The following is a 22,086-nucleotide window of genomic DNA, read 5'->3' as shown; positions in this document are numbered from 1 at the left end:
CGGGCTCGGGGACAGCAGGGCTGCGACACTGCCCCGCCGGGACGGGGCACACCGACCTGGCTCACACTGCTGCCCGTGCCACCGGGCACGGTGATACTGTCTCACACACACACACACACACACCCTCCTGTCCCCTGTCCCGTGTCCCCCGGCAATGTGTCACACACACATTCCCGCCGTGTCAGCCGGCACGGTGACACTCACACACTTTCCTGTCCCGCGTCCCCCAGCCCTGTGTTACACACACACATAAACACACACACTCTCACTCACTCACACGCCTGTGTCCTGTTCCGTGTCCCCCCGGCCCTGTGTCACTGTCACACACAAACACACACACACCCTCCTGTGCCGTGTCCCCCGGCTCTGTGTCACTGTCACACACAGACACTCACACACACCCTCCTGTCCCCCGGCCCTGTGTCACACACACGCACCCTCCTGGCCCCTGTCCCGCGTCCCCTGTCCCTCCCCGTCTCCATGGTAACGGGAGGCGGTGCTGACGCGGCGGCAGCGCCCCCCGCCGGTCACCTGACACGGGCCCGCGGGTCACGTGACAGGGGCTCCATCGTCGCCATCTTGAAGCGGCGGCCGGAGGTGAGGCTCCCCGGGCTTTCTCCGTTAGTGCCGGCGAGCGGCGGCGCGGCCCGGCCCGGGGCCCGCGGGCGGCAGCGGCAGCGGCGGGCGGGCAGCAGCGGGCGACCGGGCGCAAGGCAGGGCGCCAGGCGCGGTGGCGGCGGCGGGCCGGCCGCGGGGCGCCGCGCCGCAGCCCATGTGCGGAGCCGCGGGCGGCAGCGGCTCCCGGCGGAGCCTTCCCGGGCCCGGGGCTTCCTCCGTTCGCTCTTCTCCCCTCCCCTCCTTTCCTCAGCCCTCCTGGCCGCCCCGGCGGGCCGGCTCCTCGCTGCTCTCGGCCGCAGCGGCGCCGCTGCCCCGCGCCCGGAGCGCTGCCGGAGCCGCGCCTGCGGGCACGGAGCGGGGCGGGCAGCGCGGCTCGGCCGTCCCGGTGAGGGTGGCCGGCCGGCCGGCCGGGGAATTTCCCTGCCCTCGGGGGCCGCGATACCATCGCACCGCGCTCTGCGAGACAGGTTGGGCAAAGCGTGCTCGGCTCTTCCTGCCCTGGAGGCGCTCGGCCCGCGGGGTTGGGCTGCGCTGGAAGCGGCAGCTCCGAGGCGTTTTGCTCGGGGCTGCATCTTCCTTTCGCGTCCTTCTGGCACCTCAGACATTGCTCTTTAATTACTGTGTGGGTGGTTTGGACAGCGCCCTCAGGCACGTGTGGCTCTTGGGGCTGCTCCTGCGCAGGGACAGGAGCTGGACTCGATGGTCCTTTGTGGGTCCCTTCCAACTTACTCTGTGATAATTTGTGTACAGTTCTTACCATCCCTCTAAAAACCTAAGTCTGCAACAGTAAGAATTAAACTCTAAGCAAAGAGTGACATAACACATATGTATCTGGTAACAGGGATCAACTCCAAGCATCCCAAATAATCCAGGTGAAGGTCCTCTCTCTGTTTGCCTTTTTGATATAGCAATAGTACATGGCAGCATATTTCCTTTATGATCTTCTGTCAAGGATTTTTTATCTTAGTTGTTATGCTGCTTCCAGGTAGAGAAAATATTTGCCTATTTAGCATTACTTAAAAGTTTTTAAAGTATCATGGGTAATTTAAGGTAGCATCAATTTTCCTTAACTCATTTTCAAATTGAAAATATTTCAAGTAGACATTACTGCTTTGAGCATTCATTAAATCTGAGTTCAGGGGGAAAAGCAGGTTCAATCACTTTTCACAATGGTTTTGAAATATGTTACAGACAGTTTGAAACAAACACCGAAGTGTTTTTATATAACTGAATTAGGGTTTTCAAATAATAGTTTTCAACTTGAAGTACTTAACATGAGGTGCAGATGATACTAAAAGATTAACATTGCTTATATTGATAGCTCTGATGATAACCTGAATTGTAAGTTGAATGGCAGATGAAGTTAATATATGAAGTTCTACCCAGAATTTTTCTGTAGTGGGAAAGGGGCATCACAGACCCTGCTCTCAATGTGTCTGTGCATTATAATGCTCTACACTAAATCCACAAGTAGAAATTAGTGGATTCCATGGGTTTTTAGGACCAGTTCTGGAAATTCTTTTTTTGGTCTCTGTATCTTTCTTGCAAGAAAAAAAAAAAACACATGAATTTACTTGGCATAATTTTTCAAGGATGACTGATAAATATCCCTTATCTCTTTATGTTTTCAGTTTTATATGTAGTATATAAAAACTTTGTATAAAATATATGTGTGTGTATATGCAGTGGCACTTGAATAGGTTATTTCTAGACATTTTTAGAGAAGGAAATTCGAATGTAAAACCTTTTGTCCAGCTCCTTCACCCCCCACCCCACAGCTCTGCCCACATCACAAAGTATGTTTTCATGTACATTTTTGTTTATTGGCTTCTAATTTGACCTCAAACACTGTACATTATTGCCTGTAGTTTATGGTTTGATATTTTTAAAGGAGGGGTAATTGGAAATAGTAACTGCCTGTAGCTTTCCCTCAAAACAGAAAAGAATTGCTCTTTATAACTTTAGTACCGTTTGATTTGCCCTACAATTAAAAAATTGTAGCTGCAATTAGTAAGTTTTCTAGAAAATGACATTTATAATGAGAAGTATGATTTGACATTTGAATGGTCTTTAAAATAGTCATAGTGAAATGACTAATGCAAGTAAATGACAGAATTACTTTCTTTTAACATTTCAAGGAAAAAACTGCTTATTTTTGTAAATTATATTGCTGCAAATTGTCATTTGCTTTAGGAGCATTGATGCATCCAAGTACATTAGGAATATATTTTCATATTCTACTGTGCTTTTAAACATCTATATACCAGTTGCTGTCAATTGATATTTTAATGTTTCGCATTCAAATGTGTAGTGCTTGTAAGGAAAAAGAGAATAGCTGTAACCCTGTTCTTCAGCTTATATTTGAAAATACTTGTCTTACCCTTGTACAACTTGGAGGCAGCCTGTTGGAGGCTCTCTTGGAATTATTCTGTGCAGCTGTATTGAAAAGCATCACTAAATGTCCCCAATTTCTTTGGTTATTTCTGTAGCCATTCTGAAAATTTTTATTAGTTTAGTGGATTTGTAGCGTCCCTGTTTGGTAGAGAGAGCAATGTAAATAGTACTGGGCTGTGTTTTCATTATTGTGCTTTCTTTTTGTAACCCCCATTCTCCTAGGTATTATGGAAGAAGGAAGCAGCATTGCAGTATTGATGCCAAATATTGGGGAGCAAGAGGCTGTGCTGATTTCTGAAACAGTCATTGGCCCAACACTGCAGAGCAGTGAAGACCAGAGAAAATGTAAAACTGACCCCCTGATCCACGTTATCCAGAAGCTGAGCAAAATAGTTGAAAGTGAGAAGTCACAAAGGTGCCTTTTAATAGGGAAGAAACGTTCCCATGCTGACGCTTCTGTGCAGTCCTTGGACGCAGCTGAGCTCTCTGAAATCCCAGCTAAAGCCATCGAGCTCTCTGTGATTGCTACTAAAAAGACTGAAGAGTTACAAGCAGATTATATTGTGACTGAATGTCTTCCACCAAGCAAAAAAAAGGTGACGTGCTATCAGTGTGGTCTCTGTAATTTTCTATCACCTTCGCTTTTAACTCTGCAAGAACATATAAAACAACATGGGCAGAAAAATGAAGTGATATTAATGTGCTCAGAATGTCATTTTGCCTCCAAAAGCCAAGAAGAACTTGAATCCCACTTCCAAAATCACCACGAGAACAGTGGTAAAAACAGCATCCAGACAAAAGTGCAGCAGTGTGTCAATGTCACCAGTTCATTTCTGCAAGGGCCAGTGGAAGGAAAAGTCAAATCAGGGACTGATCAGACAGGAAATGTGGAATGTAAAGATCCAGCTCAGTCTGCTCCTGTGCCTGAAATGGGTAGGAGGAAGTGGTACACCTACGAGCAGTATGGCATGTACAGGTGTTTAATTTGCAGGTACACCTGCGGGCAGCAGAGGATGTTGAAAACACACGCTTGGAAACATGCGGGGGAGGTTGATTGCTCCTACCCCATCTTTGAGGAAGAAAATGAAAACACCAGCTTGTCAGAGACAGTTGTAACTCACACACCTCAGAGTGTGGATACAGTTGTCCTCTCTCTGGAAAACAGTGAACTTGATATCCATAGTGAGCCTTCTCTTCAGCTTCAGATTTGCAATTCTGAGCAGCTGTCGTGTAAATCGCCCGTAGGAACAAATGTAAGAGAGGAAGAGATATTAAGTGAGTCCGTGGTGCATTCTCCTACTACAGAGGTTGTAGAGGGGACTGTATCAGATACAGAACCAGACAATATGATAACTGACAGCCTGCTTTCATCAGCACAGAAAATCATCAGTTGTAGTCCAAATAAAAAGGGTCACGTTAATGTCATAGTAGAGCGTTTGCCAGGTGCTGAAGAAAGTGTTTTACAAAAGCCATTCTTAATGAACACTGACATTGAAACAGAAAAAAAATTGATCTCAGAGGAGTCGTCTGTTACCTGTGAAGAACCTGCTGAAGTTTATCATTCAGATGCAATTCAAGAAGTAATAATAGAATGGAATAACACTGAGAAGAAAGATAACGAATTAACCGCTAATAAAAATGTAACAGCTGATGAAAATGTGCCTCCTGCACGAAGGAGGACAAATTCAGAGTCATTAAGACTGCACTCCTTAGCAGCAGAAGCTCTTGTTACAATGCCAATCAGAGCTGCAGAACTGACACGGTCCAGCCTCAGGGCTCTGACTGGAGAAGATGCTGTGGATGCAGGTGCAGGACAGGGAGGAGCTGATGGCCCGTGCATGGCTCATTCCAAAGTGGTGTCCTCACTTAAGGATCCTTCAGAGGAGTTCGGTGGCTTAAACCAAAGTGAATGTGCAATAGTTGAGATAAAGAAAGACAGACCGGAGTTATCAGAAGCACCAATTAAAATGGGCATCAGTATGTCACTGCTCACTGTCATTGAAAAACTGAAGGAGAGGACAGACCAGAACGCCTCTGACGATGACATCCTGAAGGAGCTCCAGGACAACGCGCAGTGCCAGGGCGGGGGGGACGCGGCGGTGGCGGGGAGCAGCCTGGTGGAGTTCATCCCCAGCGCCGAGCGGCCGTACCGCTGCCGCCTGTGCCACTACAGCAGCGGCAACAAGGGCTACATCAAGCAGCACCTGCGCGTGCACCGCCAGCGCCAGCCCTACCAGTGCCCCATCTGCGAGCACATCGCCGGCGACAGCAAGGGCCTGGAGAGCCACATGATCAACCACTGCAAAGCTCGCATGTACCAGTGCAAGCAGTGCGAGGAGTCCTTCCACTACAAGGTAAAGCTCTTCCCCATGCCTCTCTGGAATCCCTAAATAACCTCTTTCACTGCTTTCTTAATTACTGGTGATCCCTTATTGCAACCTTTCTGGGGTTCGGGGTGTCCCCAGCAGGCTGCACGGGATCTGGATAGCGCCATCCTGTTCAGGACAGACCAAGCTCCCAAGCAGTTCTTAGCTGCAGGCAACCTTAGCAAGCTTAAGTGATATCAGCTCTTTAGTGATTATCAGCTCATTGTGATTTCAGCTCTTCAGCTTGCTTGGTGCCCAGGCAGGCAGACACAGGGAGAGAGAGAAGTCTGTGTGGGGTTCCACAGGAGAGTCTTTGTTGATTCTTCTGTGAAGGTTCCCAGTGACAGCTATTCTGCCTCAGCTGGGCAAAAGCAGCTCTTTATCTAGGGTACAGAAATTGTCCAATAGCAAGGGTTAAAGGAAAGTGACCTATAGTCTTACAGAGAGATAAGCAGGGGTCCAAAGGCAGAAGAGGGGCTTCTAGCCCATTCACCATGACTTGGCATTTCCCATCTTAGGCTTCTGACCGCCAGGGAGCCCTTGCAGGCTCAGGGCCTGCTACAGTCCCTCTTTTTCTAACTTATTTCAGTCTGACATCCTGGCTTCCTTGTAATTACCATTAGGGATTATTGCCAGCAGCACCTGCTGAATATACAGTTCAACTGTAATTATTCTGCTTTACCCACTGAAATAACCTTGCTTCCTCACATAACTTTTTTCCTGAGAATTGTCTTACAGACATAATAATACTGTGTTGTTTTTCTGCCCACACATAGCAACTGCAGAAAGAAATGGAAACATCAAAGAACTTAATAGCTGAAATTTTAAAAGAATGCTCAAACATGCCTTCCTCTTGTGAGTGTGGCACTTGGGGGTAACATTGAAGCAGAATTTTTTTTATTTTTTCTGTGGTTTTGTTGCTCTAGATGTTCTGTAGAACTTAGATTTGAAAGATTACATACCAGAGCAGAATAATACATTTCTGTCATTTTCCTAATTGCTATTTTAAGCATTCGTGAGTGAGTTCCTATGCCCTCAGCTCACTAGTCAGGAATACAGAACAGATTGCATCTGTACCCAGCTGTACAGCTGAACCTCTTGGAAGCACTGGTCATGCAAATTTTCCCATATTTATTGTCATTTAATCCTACTTTGAAAAAATACACAGGTAGGGTAGCAAAATCTCTCTCTTTTCTTTCTCCTCCCAAAGCAAGTGGAAACAGGACTGGTGTATTCTTAAGTCAGTAGGTAATATGAAAATTGAGGTAATTTTCACACAAGCCTCTAGTCTCATACTGCTTTTGGAGTACAGTAATTTTGGAGGAAGAACTGTGGCCACTTGTCTGTGGCAATGTGGACAGAAGGAAATCTATTTTCTAAATAAACACAAATCATAGAATCCTCTCAGTCACTCTCACCAGTCCTTTATGTTACTAATCCATGTTATTTACTTTTCTTTGTAGTAAAATTACCTAAAGGATAATCTATAGATACGTTAACATACATTTCACATCAGTTGTCATTAAAGCTTGAGTAACAATGTCACAGATGATTGCAATATCCCAAGTCTGTGTGTTTGTCGCTGTATGTTTGTAATGTATTTTTTAACATTAGGAACTGTTTTTTCAGAGCCAGCTGCGAAATCATGAAAGAGAACAACACAGTCTTCATGAGCTCTTCTCCACAGCCAACAAACTAATAGTTTCCAACGAAGCAGATGATAGAGAAGGTACTGTTTATATTTACACTTGAAATTACAAAAACTCACTCATAACATTACTGGTTTGCTGTATTTGTGTAACTGGTTTTAAGATCTCTTGTGCTGAAATGCTTTCATGCCTGTTCATTACCTTAAATGTATGTTCTTTCCAGAGGGCAGAATTTACCATAGTCAGTCTTGAGGTGGCATTTATTGTTAGCTGATATATTTTTAGGCCCAGTAATTAAACCCTTCTTGTGACAAACAACTTATATGCAATATTATTCTGGATTTTTAAGAAGAAAATCTTTTTTCCTTCCTTTCCTCAGCACCTATAGCGTTTTCTAAATGACCTAAACAAAAGAAAGGCTTTTTTTTTTAAACTCACCATGGTAATGTAGTTTACTGTCAGCATATGCATACAATGCCATCCCTTCTGAGTTTAGAAATTTCTGTTTAAATATGGTAATGTCCAAAATGAGTCATTTATTTTAGCCCTAGCAAGGCAAATGAAAAACATTCTAAATATGCAACCTGTATCTGTAAGAGTTGCCTGGGTAACAGTAGGTATGCATTTTCATAGAGACATAGAATGGTTTGGGCTGGAAGGGACTTAAAAGCTCCTCTCTTTCCAAGCCCTGCCATGGGCAGGGACAGCTCCCACTAGACCTGGTTGCTTAGAGCCTCATGTTTGTTTAATTGTGTATCTGCTTCTAATTTAATAGGATTTATTTGCAAAACATAAACAAGTAACAAAAGAACAAAACAAAAACAAGCCAAAAAACCCTTGATGCATTAAGGTAATCAAATAGGGGGAAAATAACCAAATCGTGAAGTTTAGGAGAAAATGTGGCCTTAAAATCCCATGTGTGTCCTGGAAAGCCACTATGTATCATTGCAGTGTGAATGCATCCTCTTCTCTGGTGAGTTACAGCTACTGAAAATATTTACAGCATTTTTATTTTGAAGGCAAGACTGTAATTATTAGCATTTTGCAATTTTAGAGCATTATGGATAAATACTACTAATTAGATAGTCTCTGAACAACTGTGAGCTGAAGTATTCCCATTTTGTGCACAAAGCTCTTTTCTGTCCTATCTGTGCTCTCTCAGTTGTTTAGACAGCAAAATGTGCACTCTAATAGTACTTAGGTTGCTGGGGTAATTTCTGGGTTCTACTCTTTCCTCTACAGCTGCTCAGTGAGTGCAAAAGTTGTTGAAATGGATGCAATTTCTTGTGAAAAAAGGCACTGACCAGCAGGAGCCAGGGTGGATGGGCAATGGTTTGCCCAAAACAACTTGGTACATGTCAGACCAGAATGAGTTCCCAGCTTTGCCTTCTCAGCTCACATTGCCTCCTTTTCTGGCCTTCAGTATATGAGTTTAAAGTTAATTACCTCATCAACCTCAGGTAGAATGACCCTTCCCAGCTCCTTTTTTGCTCTTATCAATGCAGAAGGCATTTAAATTTAGGAAATTGATCTGTAGTGCTCAGCCCATCCCAGGAGCTAAGCCTGAGAGAGCCGTTCAAAGCCAGGGGGAGACAGGGAAATGGCCAGGGAGGCTCTGCTGGGAGTGGGAACATTTCCTGTTACATACTGGGGGCTTTCTGCAGGAGCAGCAGCAGAAATGTTTAATGGCAGTGATAGGAAATAAAACATTGTTACTTTAGTGAGTTACAAATATCTAGGAGCACAGCTTGGACTGTTACTTCTGGCAGTGTTTTGTGTGCTGTAAACCAGTGTTCCTAAAGATATCCTGATACAGGAATAACTGCCTTGCCTGAAACGTGTCAGGTTTGGAGAAATGCTGTACTTTTTGAGCTCAACTCCTGGTAATGTGAAAATCAATAGTCCTATCTGCTTTTGAAATTAGTATGTTTAATGAGGTTGTTTTACAGTTTATATCCTGATTTTGTACTTTAGCTTCCATGAAAGGGAAGCCCCTGTTCAAGAAATTTGCCTGCTTTCAATTAATTTAGAAATGTTTTATAAATATTCTTTTCTTATTATTACCTTATAGAAGTGTTCCAGCCATGTACTTTAATTGTTTACCCCACATGAAATTTAGTAATGTGGCTTGAATGAAAACAGTTCTCCTTTTAAACTTTTATTAACTCATACTGTGGAATGCTTAAATTATTTCAGAACCAATTTATAATCAAATTGCAGCACCACTGCAGTACAGCAATCTCTTGTCAAACAGATGTCATCCCTATAAAGCGACACAAAACAAAGAAGTTTATGGCACAGCATCTGTTTATGTGAAAGATGCCTGAGCTGGAACAGTTTCATTTCTTGTTTATGAAATGGTTAGTCCTAAAAGTCTCTTTATTCATCATGGTTGTACAATAAATTAAAAGGAGCATTATGACACTGGGTATGATCAGACTGTAAATGTCTAATAATGAAGGAATAGGGTAATAAGCAGCATTAGAGGAGCACCTGTTACTGCTGCTGCAGCAAAGATCTGTCATTTCCATATTCACTTGTAGGAGACCTGATATTCTCCATCCAGAAAGCAAAACAGGCCCCAAACCCACAAGAAATAAGCTAGTTGAGGGGATGAGGGACACAAATGCTATTTTGTAACAGCAAGAGAGTATGTGATGTATTATAATTTATGTGCATTTTCTGGAAGGAATAAATATAAAGTAGTGATTGGTATAAATAATTGCTCCTAAGTGTGTGCTGCTGGGTGTGAGCATCTTAGAACTATGCTGTAGCAAATATGTTTGCATAATGCCTTAAAAATCTCATTAGATACTGTTGGTTTTAAACTGCCTGCCCACTGAAATACCAAATTTGTAACGGAAAATACATTTGGAAGCAGTTCATTCTAAAGCTGCAGAATTTAAGATGGAAAACCCCTTCAAGCAGAGCACAGCCCCTGCTCTCTCATGGATCTGCAGCCCAGTGAGTGTCCTTGATCCATTTGAGGTCTCCTACATGAATGTGTTTTCAAAAAGAATAATGCAGAAATATAAATTCCAAAGTCTTCAAGTAAATAATTAGGATTGTTCTGATAATTTTTACATTAAATGAAAAACAAATTAATAAATTTTGAGCATTTTGTAGGAAAAATTCCAATATATTTGCTTTAAGGTTGACTTGCAAAGAGTGCCTGCTGTGTATTACTTCCATATTTTTTCTTATAAGAGCGCTAAAGAGTGAGAACTGTGTCATGCTTTAAAATGAAATATAGGAAATATATTTGTGGTTATCTTGGTACACACAGAAATATTCCAATTTTATTTCCCTATCTTTGCATTCAGACTGCTATTTTATTTTATATGATATACTATATATTCTTCACAATAACCCTCTAGGGTTATCAGCCTTACCTAATTACTTTGCATCTTGAACCAAAAGTGCTAAATTTTGAAGTGAAAGTTTAATTAGTTGTAATTTTTCCTTATATTGAAGCTGTGTGACTGTATTCATCAGAATAATATGTCTAGAACCCTTTTTGGCATAATTCAGTGCCTGCCTGTGGGAAAAGAAATGTCTCTCTTAAAGAGTTTTACCATCATGACTCTTAATTGTTTTGATAATGAGAAAATTCAGCCTAAAAAAAAAAAGTACGTGAGGTACAGCATGATAGGCTGGAATGGGAAAATTACCTGCATAAAAAATGCTATCCTTCTTCCCAAATGTTAATATCTTAACCCAAATCAGTCCCATTATTCAGTGAGGGAACAGGGCTGTTAAAGTGTACACACTTATGTCTCAAAAATATTCCAGCTGTGCACTGGTGGGCACACATTTCCCTGTGTAAGGAGTCATTAGCCTTTGTGTCTGAAACCATTAATTTTTCAAGAGTCTTTTTCATTCTGGAAGGAAAAAAATTACTTTTGTTACAATTGCTTTTTAGTAATTTGGATAAGTTCCAAATTATTTATTAAGACATCTGGTCAATATCTATTTTTTTATCATCTCATATCTTTCAGAAACTGTGAGTGTATGTTGGATGATAAAAAGGATTTAGAAGCTTCGGGAGGTCTTTTGCTTTTCTTTTCTGTGTTTGCCAGTTTGAAACTCATCCATTCTCAGTCCCAGTCTTTTCCTTTGATTTGATGCATCCTGCAAAGCACTGAAACTGCTGGGTTCAGCAGTCCCACATATTATCACCTTTTGCTGTAACACAGGACTTCACCCAGCTGCAGGGAGAAGGAAAATGTCCACATGGAGAAAAAGAATGTGTTTTCTTAAAATTTCAATAACTCCTGTAAATGGCAGGGGCAAATGCAGAACAGTATGGTCAAATAAACCATACCTTCATTACCTCTGTGTCTGTTGCCTGATCAAATACTTGAAAAGTATTAAATATTTATCAACATTCAGAACTATTACTTTAAAATGTAAATTCGCGTTTCATAATTCAGTTGTGATGAAATAATAATCTGAGAATTCCTTACAACGCTGAGTGCAGCTCTCTAAAGTATTGGCTTTTGTTCCAGTAGGCAGCAAGTGCTCATCCCAGAAGCTGTTCAGGTGTGATGTGTGTGACTACACGAGCACAACGTACGTGGGGGTGCGCAACCACCGCCGCATCCACAGCTCGGACAAGCCATACAGGTGAGTGCCTGCCTCAGCCTGCCAGAGCCACTGGCTGTCATGGCCTGGGCAGAGGGGCTGGAAGAGAGCTGCACCTACACCACTGTACTGCAAATGACTGAAGGAGGCACACTTGCTGCCTGACTCAAACCATGTCATTAAGATTTACTAATGCATCTTTTGCTGTGGCAGTCTTCTGCCTGTTTTCAGTTTGAAGCATTCACATGTGGAGAGGGAGATAATTCTGTTATAATGCTGGACTTTGGCCAACAGTAATAATATATTTCTCAAAGCCCTTGCACACCTAACTTCATTTTGGATTTGCTTTATTGCAAAATTCTGCCCTTGTCACCAAGTGCCTCTTCTTTTTCAGTGATTCCTAACAATAGTAACATACTCAGGATCATATTTTATAGGTTTTCTACAAGGGTATTATATGGATTTATATAGGAACTTGGGTACCTAAAATCACGTGTAATACTACTGCTGAGGTGCCCAGCAAAAAAATAAATCCTGCATTTTCCTATTGGTTGCTGCATAAATTCCCCCAAATTCAATCTGTGCTTTTACAGTGTGGATCTCTGTCCCTCTCTAGTGGCTACAAAATAGATCTGAGTCAATAGATTTTTGAACTGATCTTTAATGTAAATTCCTGTCTTTAGTGTAAATTCTGGGAACTCAACACCTTGAAGGGCTGAGCCAAGCCAGGGACTTTCTCTTTTGGATAAACAAACCCTGAAGATGTGTTGTATTTTGATTTGTGCATTATAATGATATCCCATAACACCAGCAAAAATTCACAAGATGTTTACTCAGAGAGCAAGTGTGGAATACAAATAGATTGTTTTCTCCTCAGAACCTTCACTATTACCATTATTTATTACTTAGTAAGGTTGGAGCAGCAGATACTGTAGAGTGTCTTGTATGTGGTAGTTTTCAAATTGGTGTTAGCAGCCTGTTTTGATTTAGGAACCCTTGGAAATTTTCCATTGGTGACACAGACTGCTGCATACTAAATACAAATCAACCCATCTGCCTTGCTTCTCTTATTATTTTTTCATAAACTCCTTAGACAAATCTGAAAACCTGGCAGGATACTTGAGCCACATCTGAACACCATAAGGATCCAGTATTTATGGTATTTCTCCTTCTGAAACATGAATTCCTCAAGCCTTCCATAGTGTCAAACAGCAGCCTACTACATTGCTGCCTTTTTGAGAGCTGTAAACATACTTTATATTTGTTTGACAAAACTTGCTGGAAACAAAACCTTAAAGGATATGTTTTTGTAGATTTGATATGTTCTGGATTTTAATACTGCACAATTAAATCTTTTCAAAAACATAGTGAGTATTCTCAGGCTAAGTATGCTGCAGTCTCAAACTGTTTCACACTATAGAACAGACTTTCTAACTGGACTTTTACCATTTGATAAAAAAAGGGAACACCTAAAGTTCAAACAAATACATAAGAATTTTAGCTGAGCTTGATGATTTCTGTTTTAATGTGGTAGATACAGGAAGGTTGTGTTGTAGTATATTGATATTTATGAATAATAAGGAATTTGTGTAATACTTTGGGATCTAAATCAATGGATCTGAGTTTAGATCCAGACTGTTCTATGTATTGGTTTTATACAAAGATATTGTGACAGAAATGAAAAAAAGAAAAATTTGAATGGCATGATGTGACATGCTTAGGGCACTTAAATCTGAATATGTTGATCTTATCACTCACTTTTTTTTTCAGCAATAAAGCCCTGAAACTTGGTGGTTTATTACTGGTTTGGCTTTTACAATGTCATGACAACATTGCTGGTGCATTAAGTAGAGCACACACTCTCCTCTGCAGCTCTGAGGGTCACATTGTGCCTTTGGAAGGGCTGCATCCTCACTCCCTTGCACTTAGTGATGCTTACCCACATCAGGAGAGGGGCACAAGAGAGATTTCAGGAAGAAGCAGAATCTGTAAGCCCAGTGATGCCTGCTGAAAGGTGGAGGCTTTTTTGGGCTGCAAAAGATTCTCACTGCCCAACAGCAGGTTCATGTCACAACTTGGAGTTCTGCAAATATGATTAGTCCTCAGCTGCAGCCTTCCTGAGGCACCTTTGCAGCCTGGGAGCTGGCTGGGGCTTGGAGCAGGGCCAGCAGTGAATGCTCAGATCAGTCACTTGTTGTTGTCTCTTCAGATGTCGCGTGTGTGACTTCGCCACCACAAATATGAATAGCTTGAAGTGCCACATGAGGCAGCACCCCCAGGAGCATCAGGCAGTGCAGCTCTTGGAACAGTTCAAGTATGTAATGGGGCTCTTAAAGCAGTGTTCAGATCCTGTTCCCTTCCCTCCTAGAGTCATTCTTTGGTCCACAGAGTTGTTTGGGGTTTTTTGATGGATTTGCCATGGCATTCCCAGGCTGATTAAGCGTGTCCATGACTTCCCTCTGTGACCTGTTGAGCTTTTGCTTTCCTGAATGTGGTGGTTGCACACACACTGCCTATTGCAAGTAGTTTCTGGGCTGTGTTAATTACCTAAGCATGCCTGGAGTTGCTTAGGAGATTGTATGAGCCAAAACCATGCCATGGCACTTCTAACATTTAGCATTATAGACAGGTAAATTCCAGTATCCAGAAGTGTTCCCTAACTTTCCCTGGCTTTCTTTAGTATCTCAGTCTAGGCACAGCCTTTGCATGTTCATGTCAGTTGGAATCCAGGTTGGCATCACCTAGTTAAGATTTAGTATGAACAGCCATGAAGGGATGAGTGTCCCTTATAATCTGTCCATAGATATGGGTGGTTTATAGATATATGAGAAAGTTGGTACAGATGTGTGTAATTGCCTACTACTAATTTGTAACAAAAAATAGAAGTTGGGAAGGGAAAGGAAAGAAAATTGGGAATATTCTGAATACTTCTTAGTGGAAGATTTTAAAGGCAATATGAAAAGTCTAAATAAAGCACGCTCATATAGAGATTCCTTCTCAAGAAAAGCTGCTTCTACAATTATAAAGTACTTCCACTGCATTTTCCCCAAATGTTCCTAGAAGCATTAAGTTGTATTTGCTCAGCTGTCATGCTTCCCATGGTATTGCTCCTGGTATTACCACGGATTACTGGAAACCTCCACACTTTGGTCCCTGATCCCCAAGGAATTAAATTAGTCTATCCAAAACTGCAAGAGAATTGTTTCCTCAGTGTATCAATGTAGAATGCACCTGAACAGTGAAGTTTAATAATTCAGCACAAATCAAGCAGTAGGGCAGGTCATGCCATGGAATTGAAAGGCTTCTACTACTAAACTCAGTGGTAAATAATTTTGTTTCTCTGAGAAAGTTGCATATACTGTAAGTATATGATCATTAACTGTAGTGCAGCATACTAAAAGCTGTTGGAGTTTCTGTGTCTGATTTGAACTATATGTTTAAATAGTCAACAGTATTTGGCTCAAAAGATGCTGTTCTCAGCAATGTAAATTTTATTAGTAAATCACCTGAGTAAATTAATGAACTTCAAAAAATTAGAGTACTTAAAAGGGACTAAAAATGGACGTTGGGCTGTGGCTTCATTGATTGTGTTCCCAAATCACTGACCAAGCAGTGTTAGTGACACAGAAAATCATATGTATGGTGAGACTAGTAGGCACATTAAATGAAATTATTTGTTGATCTTTGTGTTTTACAAAAAAAATATTTTGACTTAATTTTTTCTATAAATTAAATATAAGGTCTGCCTTTTATCTAATGACGTATTTTGTAACAGCCTCATTAGAGATATTAGGATTCCCAGTCTGAGAATAGACTCACCTATCTTTGAAAGCATCCATTTTCTTTGTAAGGCTCCAGATTAGAAGGAAAAGAGACAAATAGGATCCTAGAGAAGAGTGAGCTAGAAGGACACACCCGTTGTTCCCCAGCAGGACAGAATAACCTTGCTCCATAAGCAAGGTAATGTGCTGTGCTTTCACCTCATTTGGGAGAATTTTGCTGTTCTCTGCAATCTTCTGCTGAGCAGAGTTTGTTTTCTGTGTATGATTATTTGCAGGGCATTTAAGGACTATACCCTACTGTCATTAAGAAAAGTCATAAAGCCTTACTGAATTGTAGTGTATAATGTGGTTTTATGTTGGCCTTCTTGTGTTTCCAGGTTACATTTCTGAAAGGTCTTAAAAACTTACAAAAACTGACTTGCATTGTGGTAATTTTAACAGACTCATCATAATAACACACTGGGATCACATTGCTTGAGCAAAGCTGCATTCCTGGTTATAATTTATTTGCACAAGGTCACCTTCAATGGATTCTGATCTTGTCCATGGGATTTGGGGAACTGAAGCCTTCCCAAGTAGCAGGCAGCTGAGCAAAAGGGCTTTTTTATCCAAAAGACAAAAAGACAGATCCTGCTCTGAAGTGATGTCATGCAGTATCACTCATCTCCTTCATGCTGAGGTGACTAATTTATCATCTCAAAAACACATAAAGAACCTCCTCTGATGTATATTCGTGCATGAAAAGGGTTATACAGGATTTGATCAGTCTTGGGTTATTTCTGTCCATAAATATACACTGCATCTCCCTGTCAATAGGATTTATTCTTCAGGGTTTTGTTTTTTACTGCATAAGATGATGTTTTACAGGGAAATAGAAAATTTAGTCTTGTGGTACCAGAGCTGATGGAAAACTCTATGGAGAAACTGATCACCTGTGTGAATCCTGATCTGTGAATCTCTTCAGAATCTGACACTACCCTCACAGCCTGCTGATCCTGCTTGAGGGGCTGGACTGGAATGTGCAACCTCAAGAGGTCCCTTCCAGCTTCAGTAACTGTGATCCATAATAAACTAATACCTGCTATATCAGGAAAGACTTCTTTAGTTCAATTAACGTAATTAGTGCTAATTACACAGTTCCTGCTTGGTTCAGAGCAGGGGCAGAGAGAGCTCACCACCTCTCTGCCAGATGCCCTGTTTCTACACTCAGCAGAAGTACTGTATTTCTGCAGTCTTAACACAGTTTTATCAGGCCAAACAGATAAAATTTCAATTCAATTGTTTAGGAAATTTAAAAAAAAAAAATAGAACGTTCTCAGATCCTAAAAATAGTCTTATATTTTAGGATGAAACTTTGCAAACTAATGTGACCCAGTTATGAAACTGAAAATGGAACCAAGAAGAAGGTTCACTTGGATCTCTCTGCTTACTCATCCTTTTGGAAGAACTAAACCATTACTAAACAAATAAAATTTGACTTTGAAATATTTCTATTTTTCCTTCTCCATTTTCCCCCAGATGTTCTCTCTGTGGATATGTATGTAGCCATCCTCCATCCCTGAAGTCCCACATGTGGAAACATGCAAGTGACCAAAATTATAACTATGAACAAGTGAACAAGGCTATTAATGATGCAATTTCACAAAGCAGTAGGTATGTCTGATTTACTGTCACACCCTATTATCTTTCAAAAGACCCAACCCTTACCCAAAATAAAGTTCCTATGTAAAAGGAACAGCTGTATATTTTAATATTTGTTTTGGTTTTTATTATTATTTCAGGTTTCAAGGACAACTCACTGATAAAACCCTATTAGAAGGCACAGATGAAAGTACAGTACCTATACTAGGAAGTTCAGACAACCTGGTGTCTTTTACAGAGTCCATTAACCAGACTACAAATGAAATTTCAGGTTCTGATGAAAATGAAAAACCTACCTTGATGAATACCTCATGCAGTTTAGAAAAGAACTCCACTCTACCCCATCTTGGCACAGAATACTGTGTTCTTCTCTTCTGCTGCTGCATTTGTGGTTTTGAGTCTACCAACAAAGAAAATCTGCTGGATCATATGAAAGAACACGAGGGTGAAATCATAAACATCATTCTAAACAAGGACCACAGCATGACTCAGAATACAAACTAGCTGAAGCAGTAAGTTAAGAGAGGATTTCCTAGAGTGAATATTTTCTTTTTTTGCTATTTTTTGCCTGAGAAACTTGCTAAAGAGAAGAATTGCGAGCAAAACTTGATTTCCCATCCTGAGTTCTTGTTTCAGTAGGAATACAGTGTTTGAACCAGGGACTGATGAATCATTTAAGAGATAAATACAAGGTGTGGAGAATAGAAGGATCCATTTTAACCTGTTACTTCTTTATATGGTGCCAAGAATGTAGGATTGTTGGTTTTTTTCATTTCCTGTCGGGTACTAGTCAGTAATAGTGCATTAGCACAGTACTTTAAAACCCAACGGTGTGAAAGCTTTGAATCACTTGAAAAGCTTTTTTCTTCCTCCCTCTGTTGTTTTCCAAGTAATTCAGCAAAGAAGGTTTTTACCCTCTTTTTTGAGAGATGATCTGGCAGCAGATCAGGTAGAACTGTTACAGTGTGATCTGGCAAACCCCCCCTGCCTGGAAGGTGGGGAGAGGGGAGGTGGCCAGGGCATGTGTGTGCTGTATTCACACACAGGAGTTCCATTGTTCCCAGTCTATTTTTAAGGCTTTACAAACTCCCAAGTCATTTTCCAGCAAAGACTGCCATCCTTTCCATTGATTTACAGCAGCAGGAGGTGAAGGGCCTAGAAGCATTCTGTTAATAACTATTTGTTTGATTGGATCCTAACTACACAACTGCTATCTTTTCAACTCATAGTGTGTAACAGATTATTTTTATACAATAACCTGTTGTTTCTTCATGGTTTTCTTGACACCGTGAAGTGTATAAAAAAAGAAAAGCTTATAATGTCACTTTCCATTTTTGGTGATTATTTTGCAGTATGGATGAGCAATGTTTTTAATGAGAACAAGATGTTAACAATAATTGCCACAAAGTAATGTAGATGAAATCTATGTAGATTCCAAAAGATGTAGGTGAGCACAAATTGGGATTTTCAGAAACGCCTGCCTGCTTTGGCATTCTTAGAAATGCCACTGGCTGGCCAGATTTCCCACTTGTCTGTCAGAGCTGTAACTGTAGAAATAATGAGCTGAAAGATAATCTTCCTGTAGAAAATCAATCATATTTAAAAAAAGAAATGGCAAACAATGTCTTAAGCCAAAACTGTATCCAGTTACTTACTGAATAAATTTTACTAGTGCCTCTAGTATGGATTGATAAAGGGAATTAGAGATTACTTTGTTGTCTAAGAAACACATAGAAATCTCACCCTTTTAAAACCTTCAGCTTCTAAAATTACAGTGTGGGTTTTTTTGCTTTGTTGTTTTTATAGTTACAGCAGTTGGCAGTAGAAGATACTCATCTGTATATCAATGTGGAATATTATTACACTGGCTAGTTTCCTGGAAACTTTGTTGAGGTTATTTATTAAGCTGGCTACTTAATTTCTTTGAAAGATTCATTAAGTGTAGTATCACTTCTAAAGAAGCCCTTTGGCAGCCAGATTTACACTTCCTAGTTCAGGCATGTATTCCTGCTTCTAATGAATGGCAGATGCACAGCAGCTTGCCTAGTGCTGACACGGGCATGCAGTGACCTGATCTTTAGTAGCTCAGTATTTATAAAGTTCCTTACTCTTAGGAAAACAGTGGTTTCTGGTTCCTTTATTTCCACCCTTCTGGCAGCAGAAATCAGCTGCAGCTGTAAATGTGAGAGGCTGGCACATGGAGTGTCTGTATTGTGCTAGCACTGCCTGGAAGTGGCAACCAGGAAAAGAAAACAGTACCAGAAGTCACAGCTTCATGAAGCAGCACAAAAGGCAGAGGCCAGGGTAAAAGCACTAAGACTTCAAGTGTATTTGATACTTGTTTTCAAGAAATTTCCTCAATTTGACTTCTTCTTTTGGGTTAAATAGGTATTATTTTGTTTATAAATTAGATAGCAGAAAGTACACATTTGACTTGAAGAATTAGTCAGGATATAAGGTCAAAGCATTTTTGTGTTGAATTTTTGAGATACTTTAAATATGTATTTGAAGTTAATTATACATTATTTTCAGTTGATACTTATTTTTCATATTCCTACAGTTGGATTTTACATTTGAAAAACACATTATTTATTTACATGATCCCAAATTCCAGAGGAGATAATGAAGTTTAAATGGGATATTCATATTGTCTTACTGACACTGCTATTATACCTTCAGTATAGAATAAATGTTAAAATACTACATCATCTGGAATATATCTCAACTTTCTCACTCAGAAGTCCCATTTGTTTGAAAAATTAAAGGACAGTGAGATCCCTCGTAATGCTAAACTACCAGTCAGTATTCACAGAAACAATATTTACCACACTGTTATTTTTGTGTAATTCTGTTAAAGTTGCTCAGCTAGTGAAAGATAAAAAAGGAAAAACTTGCATTCATAAGCTAAAAAGGAGATGGCAGTGAACCAAAATTTCAGAAGCCAACAACCCTGAATGCAGAAGAGCAGCTCTGGTGTGTGTGGAGGGCACACGAGCAGCGTTCTGTGCAGTGCCCCAGGAATCAGTGTCACAGATTCCTCAGCAGGATGTGGCTGTTCACTGTTGTTCTTTGCCATCTTGTTGCTCTGTTCTTTTTGACCACGTGTTCCTGTAAAACAGAAAGCTACTTGCCTCTAAAAACCATTATCAGTCCTGACAAATGCCAACAAAGAATTCTTTCCCATATGCACAGAGATTTACTTTTTTAGCTGTCTCCATGCTGCTTGCAATTAGTTACCCACTCACGATTCCCAGGGACTTTGTCAGCAGTCCTGCATGTGAAATAATTATAGGCTTGGTTTTTCTGAAAGCAAATTGTTTCTCAGGTTATCTGCTTTTGAAAGTGTATGGCTGGCCTGGTTGCATGTTTTGTAAGGGGTTTTAAGCACATTTCAGAGTCACTGACACTGCAAATTTCCATTTCTTTAAGCTTTTAAACTATTTTTGTCTCTTCGGTCCCAGCACTAGCAGGTGATCAGCTATTCACGTGCTGTTTGTTCAAATTAGATTTTATTCTGTGATACAAACTGTACCTTGCAGCTTTGTTTGCAATGCCTGTACTTCCACTGAAGAGCAAACTTCATTCATACTTGGCTGTACTGAAAAATGGGTGCATATTTCATCTTCCTGATTTATGCTTGACCTGGAAAAATAGAGTGGGATTCAGTCAGAGTTATTGTATTTTCCTCTTTCATAAGCACTTATTTAATCATTTGAAGAAATGTACAGTTGGTGCTCAAAGTAACATTTGTTAAGATATATTTAATAGAAATTTACATTTGCATTTGATATTCATGGACATGGGTACATGTATTTTTTTAAGAAAAGGTATTGTAACACTATGGCACTGCTTTTATAGCCAAAGTATAAAAAAATTTAGAAAACTGACATGTAAAGACTGCAGTTAATTCTGATACTGTATCTTATGAAATAGGATGAGTTTTGTTTTATAAAGTTATCCAGCACATTAAGCTGCATGCCTTAAGCTCTCTCTAGGATTGTGTTCCTGATAGGCAACTCTTTGGAAGGATGAAGCAAAGTCTGTAGTACTACTTTAACTACCTTCTGGAATACTGTACAATGGTAGAATAATTTATTTTGCTTTACAGGAGTTTGTCACGTATTGACTTTAATATTGTATTTTGGTAATAAACTTTTTTTGTTAAACTCTTTAGTCACTTTTATTTGGCCTCTATGAAATATGAATATAGAAAATTCAAACACTGAACCAGTGTTTAAAGAGAGGGAAATCTGTTAAGTCAAAAAGTATTTGAAATACTTTACTGCCATTTCTTACTGTCATATGAAATTATTAGTATTAGTTGTTATTACTAGTTTAAATACTGCTAATACAAGTTTTATCAAAGTAACTGTGATGAAGAAATATGAAACTATTAAGTCAAAATATTTGTAAGCCTGCATGCAGTTATGGTGGCACCATGCTGAAGAACTGCAAATTTGAAATTCGTAATGAAACTAGTAGGAATTTTTTCCCTAATTTAAATAAGAGTGAAAGCCTTAATCAGCTTTTTTCAGGTGACTGGCTTTTGCTTTTCCATCACATAAGCTAAAACATATCTTGAAACCTATTTTTAAATATACAGCATATTTCTTGGCCTTGCTGGAGCTTTTCTTCCCATCTTTCTCAGGAAAAAATAAAGTCAGTTGGTGTTGCTGGGGAGAAAAGAGAGAGTATGGCCAGGATACCCACTGCTGGTATCAGCATGGTTTACAGTTACATAAACAAGTAATCTTTTGCCATTTTCTTGTTGTTATTATTGGGGCCCTGGGCCAAATATGTTGAAATAAAGGCTGGAACTACAAATGGGTTTAGATGCAACACTACAGAATGCTGTGTCATGCACTTTTTTCACATTTTCTCTAATGCAAAACCTGGGGAAAAAAGCTCTTTGTAGCAGGATGTGGCATCCAGGTATTATCCTGTTCACTGGGCTAAAACACCTTCCCTACCTCAGCTGAACAGAGCCCAGGAGCCTCCTCAGAAGTTTCTCCCCCATAAATAACGTGGCCATGTGTGACCACAGCTGGGCAC

General features: G+C 40.4%; 1 protein-coding gene across 3 annotated transcripts; it reads left to right on the top strand.

Moving 5' to 3' along the window:
- The first annotated feature begins 581 nt into the window (after nt 1-581).
- Nucleotides 582-21,200, top strand: ZNF507 (zinc finger protein 507). 3 transcript variants are annotated; one of them, XM_066557600.1, is made up of 7 exons: nt 582-597; nt 3,235-5,366; nt 7,008-7,107; nt 11,539-11,653; nt 13,821-13,925; nt 16,912-17,046; nt 17,175-21,200. In XM_066557600.1, the coding sequence occupies exons 2-7, from the start codon at nt 3,240-3,242 to the stop codon at nt 17,536-17,538; spliced, it is 2,946 nt and encodes a 981-aa protein (XP_066413697.1). In that variant the 5' UTR covers nt 582-597; nt 3,235-3,239; the 3' UTR covers nt 17,539-21,200. The 3 variants fall into 3 exon arrangements, with proteins under 3 accessions (XP_066413697.1, XP_066413699.1, XP_066413698.1); XM_066557602.1 differs by lacking the exon at nt 13,821-13,925; XM_066557601.1 differs by lacking the exon at nt 13,821-13,925 and having other exon boundaries at nt 11,536-11,653.
- The last annotated feature ends 886 nt before the right edge of the window (nt 21,201-22,086 follow it).

Source organism: Molothrus aeneus, chromosome 11 (assembly GCF_037042795.1).
Source record: "Molothrus aeneus isolate 106 chromosome 11, BPBGC_Maene_1.0, whole genome shotgun sequence".
Lineage (NCBI taxonomy): Eukaryota > Metazoa > Chordata > Aves > Passeriformes > Icteridae > Molothrus > Molothrus aeneus.
Note: the sequence above shows the minus strand (reverse complement) of the source record. Positions and strands in the feature narration are given on the sequence as shown.

Excerpts from the sequence above, each read along its gene's own strand:
- ZNF507 (XM_066557600.1), top strand. The coding sequence starts at position 3,240 with ATGGAAGAAGGAAGCAGCATTGCAGTATTGATGCCAAATATTGGGGAG. Across the intron at positions 5,367-7,007 it reads AGGAGTCCTTCCACTACAAG|AGCCAGCTGCGAAATCATGA; the intron begins GTAAAGCTCTTC and ends CTGTTTTTTCAG. Across the intron at positions 11,654-13,820 it reads AGCTCGGACAAGCCATACAG|ATGTCGCGTGTGTGACTTCG; the intron begins GTGAGTGCCTGC and ends TTGTCTCTTCAG.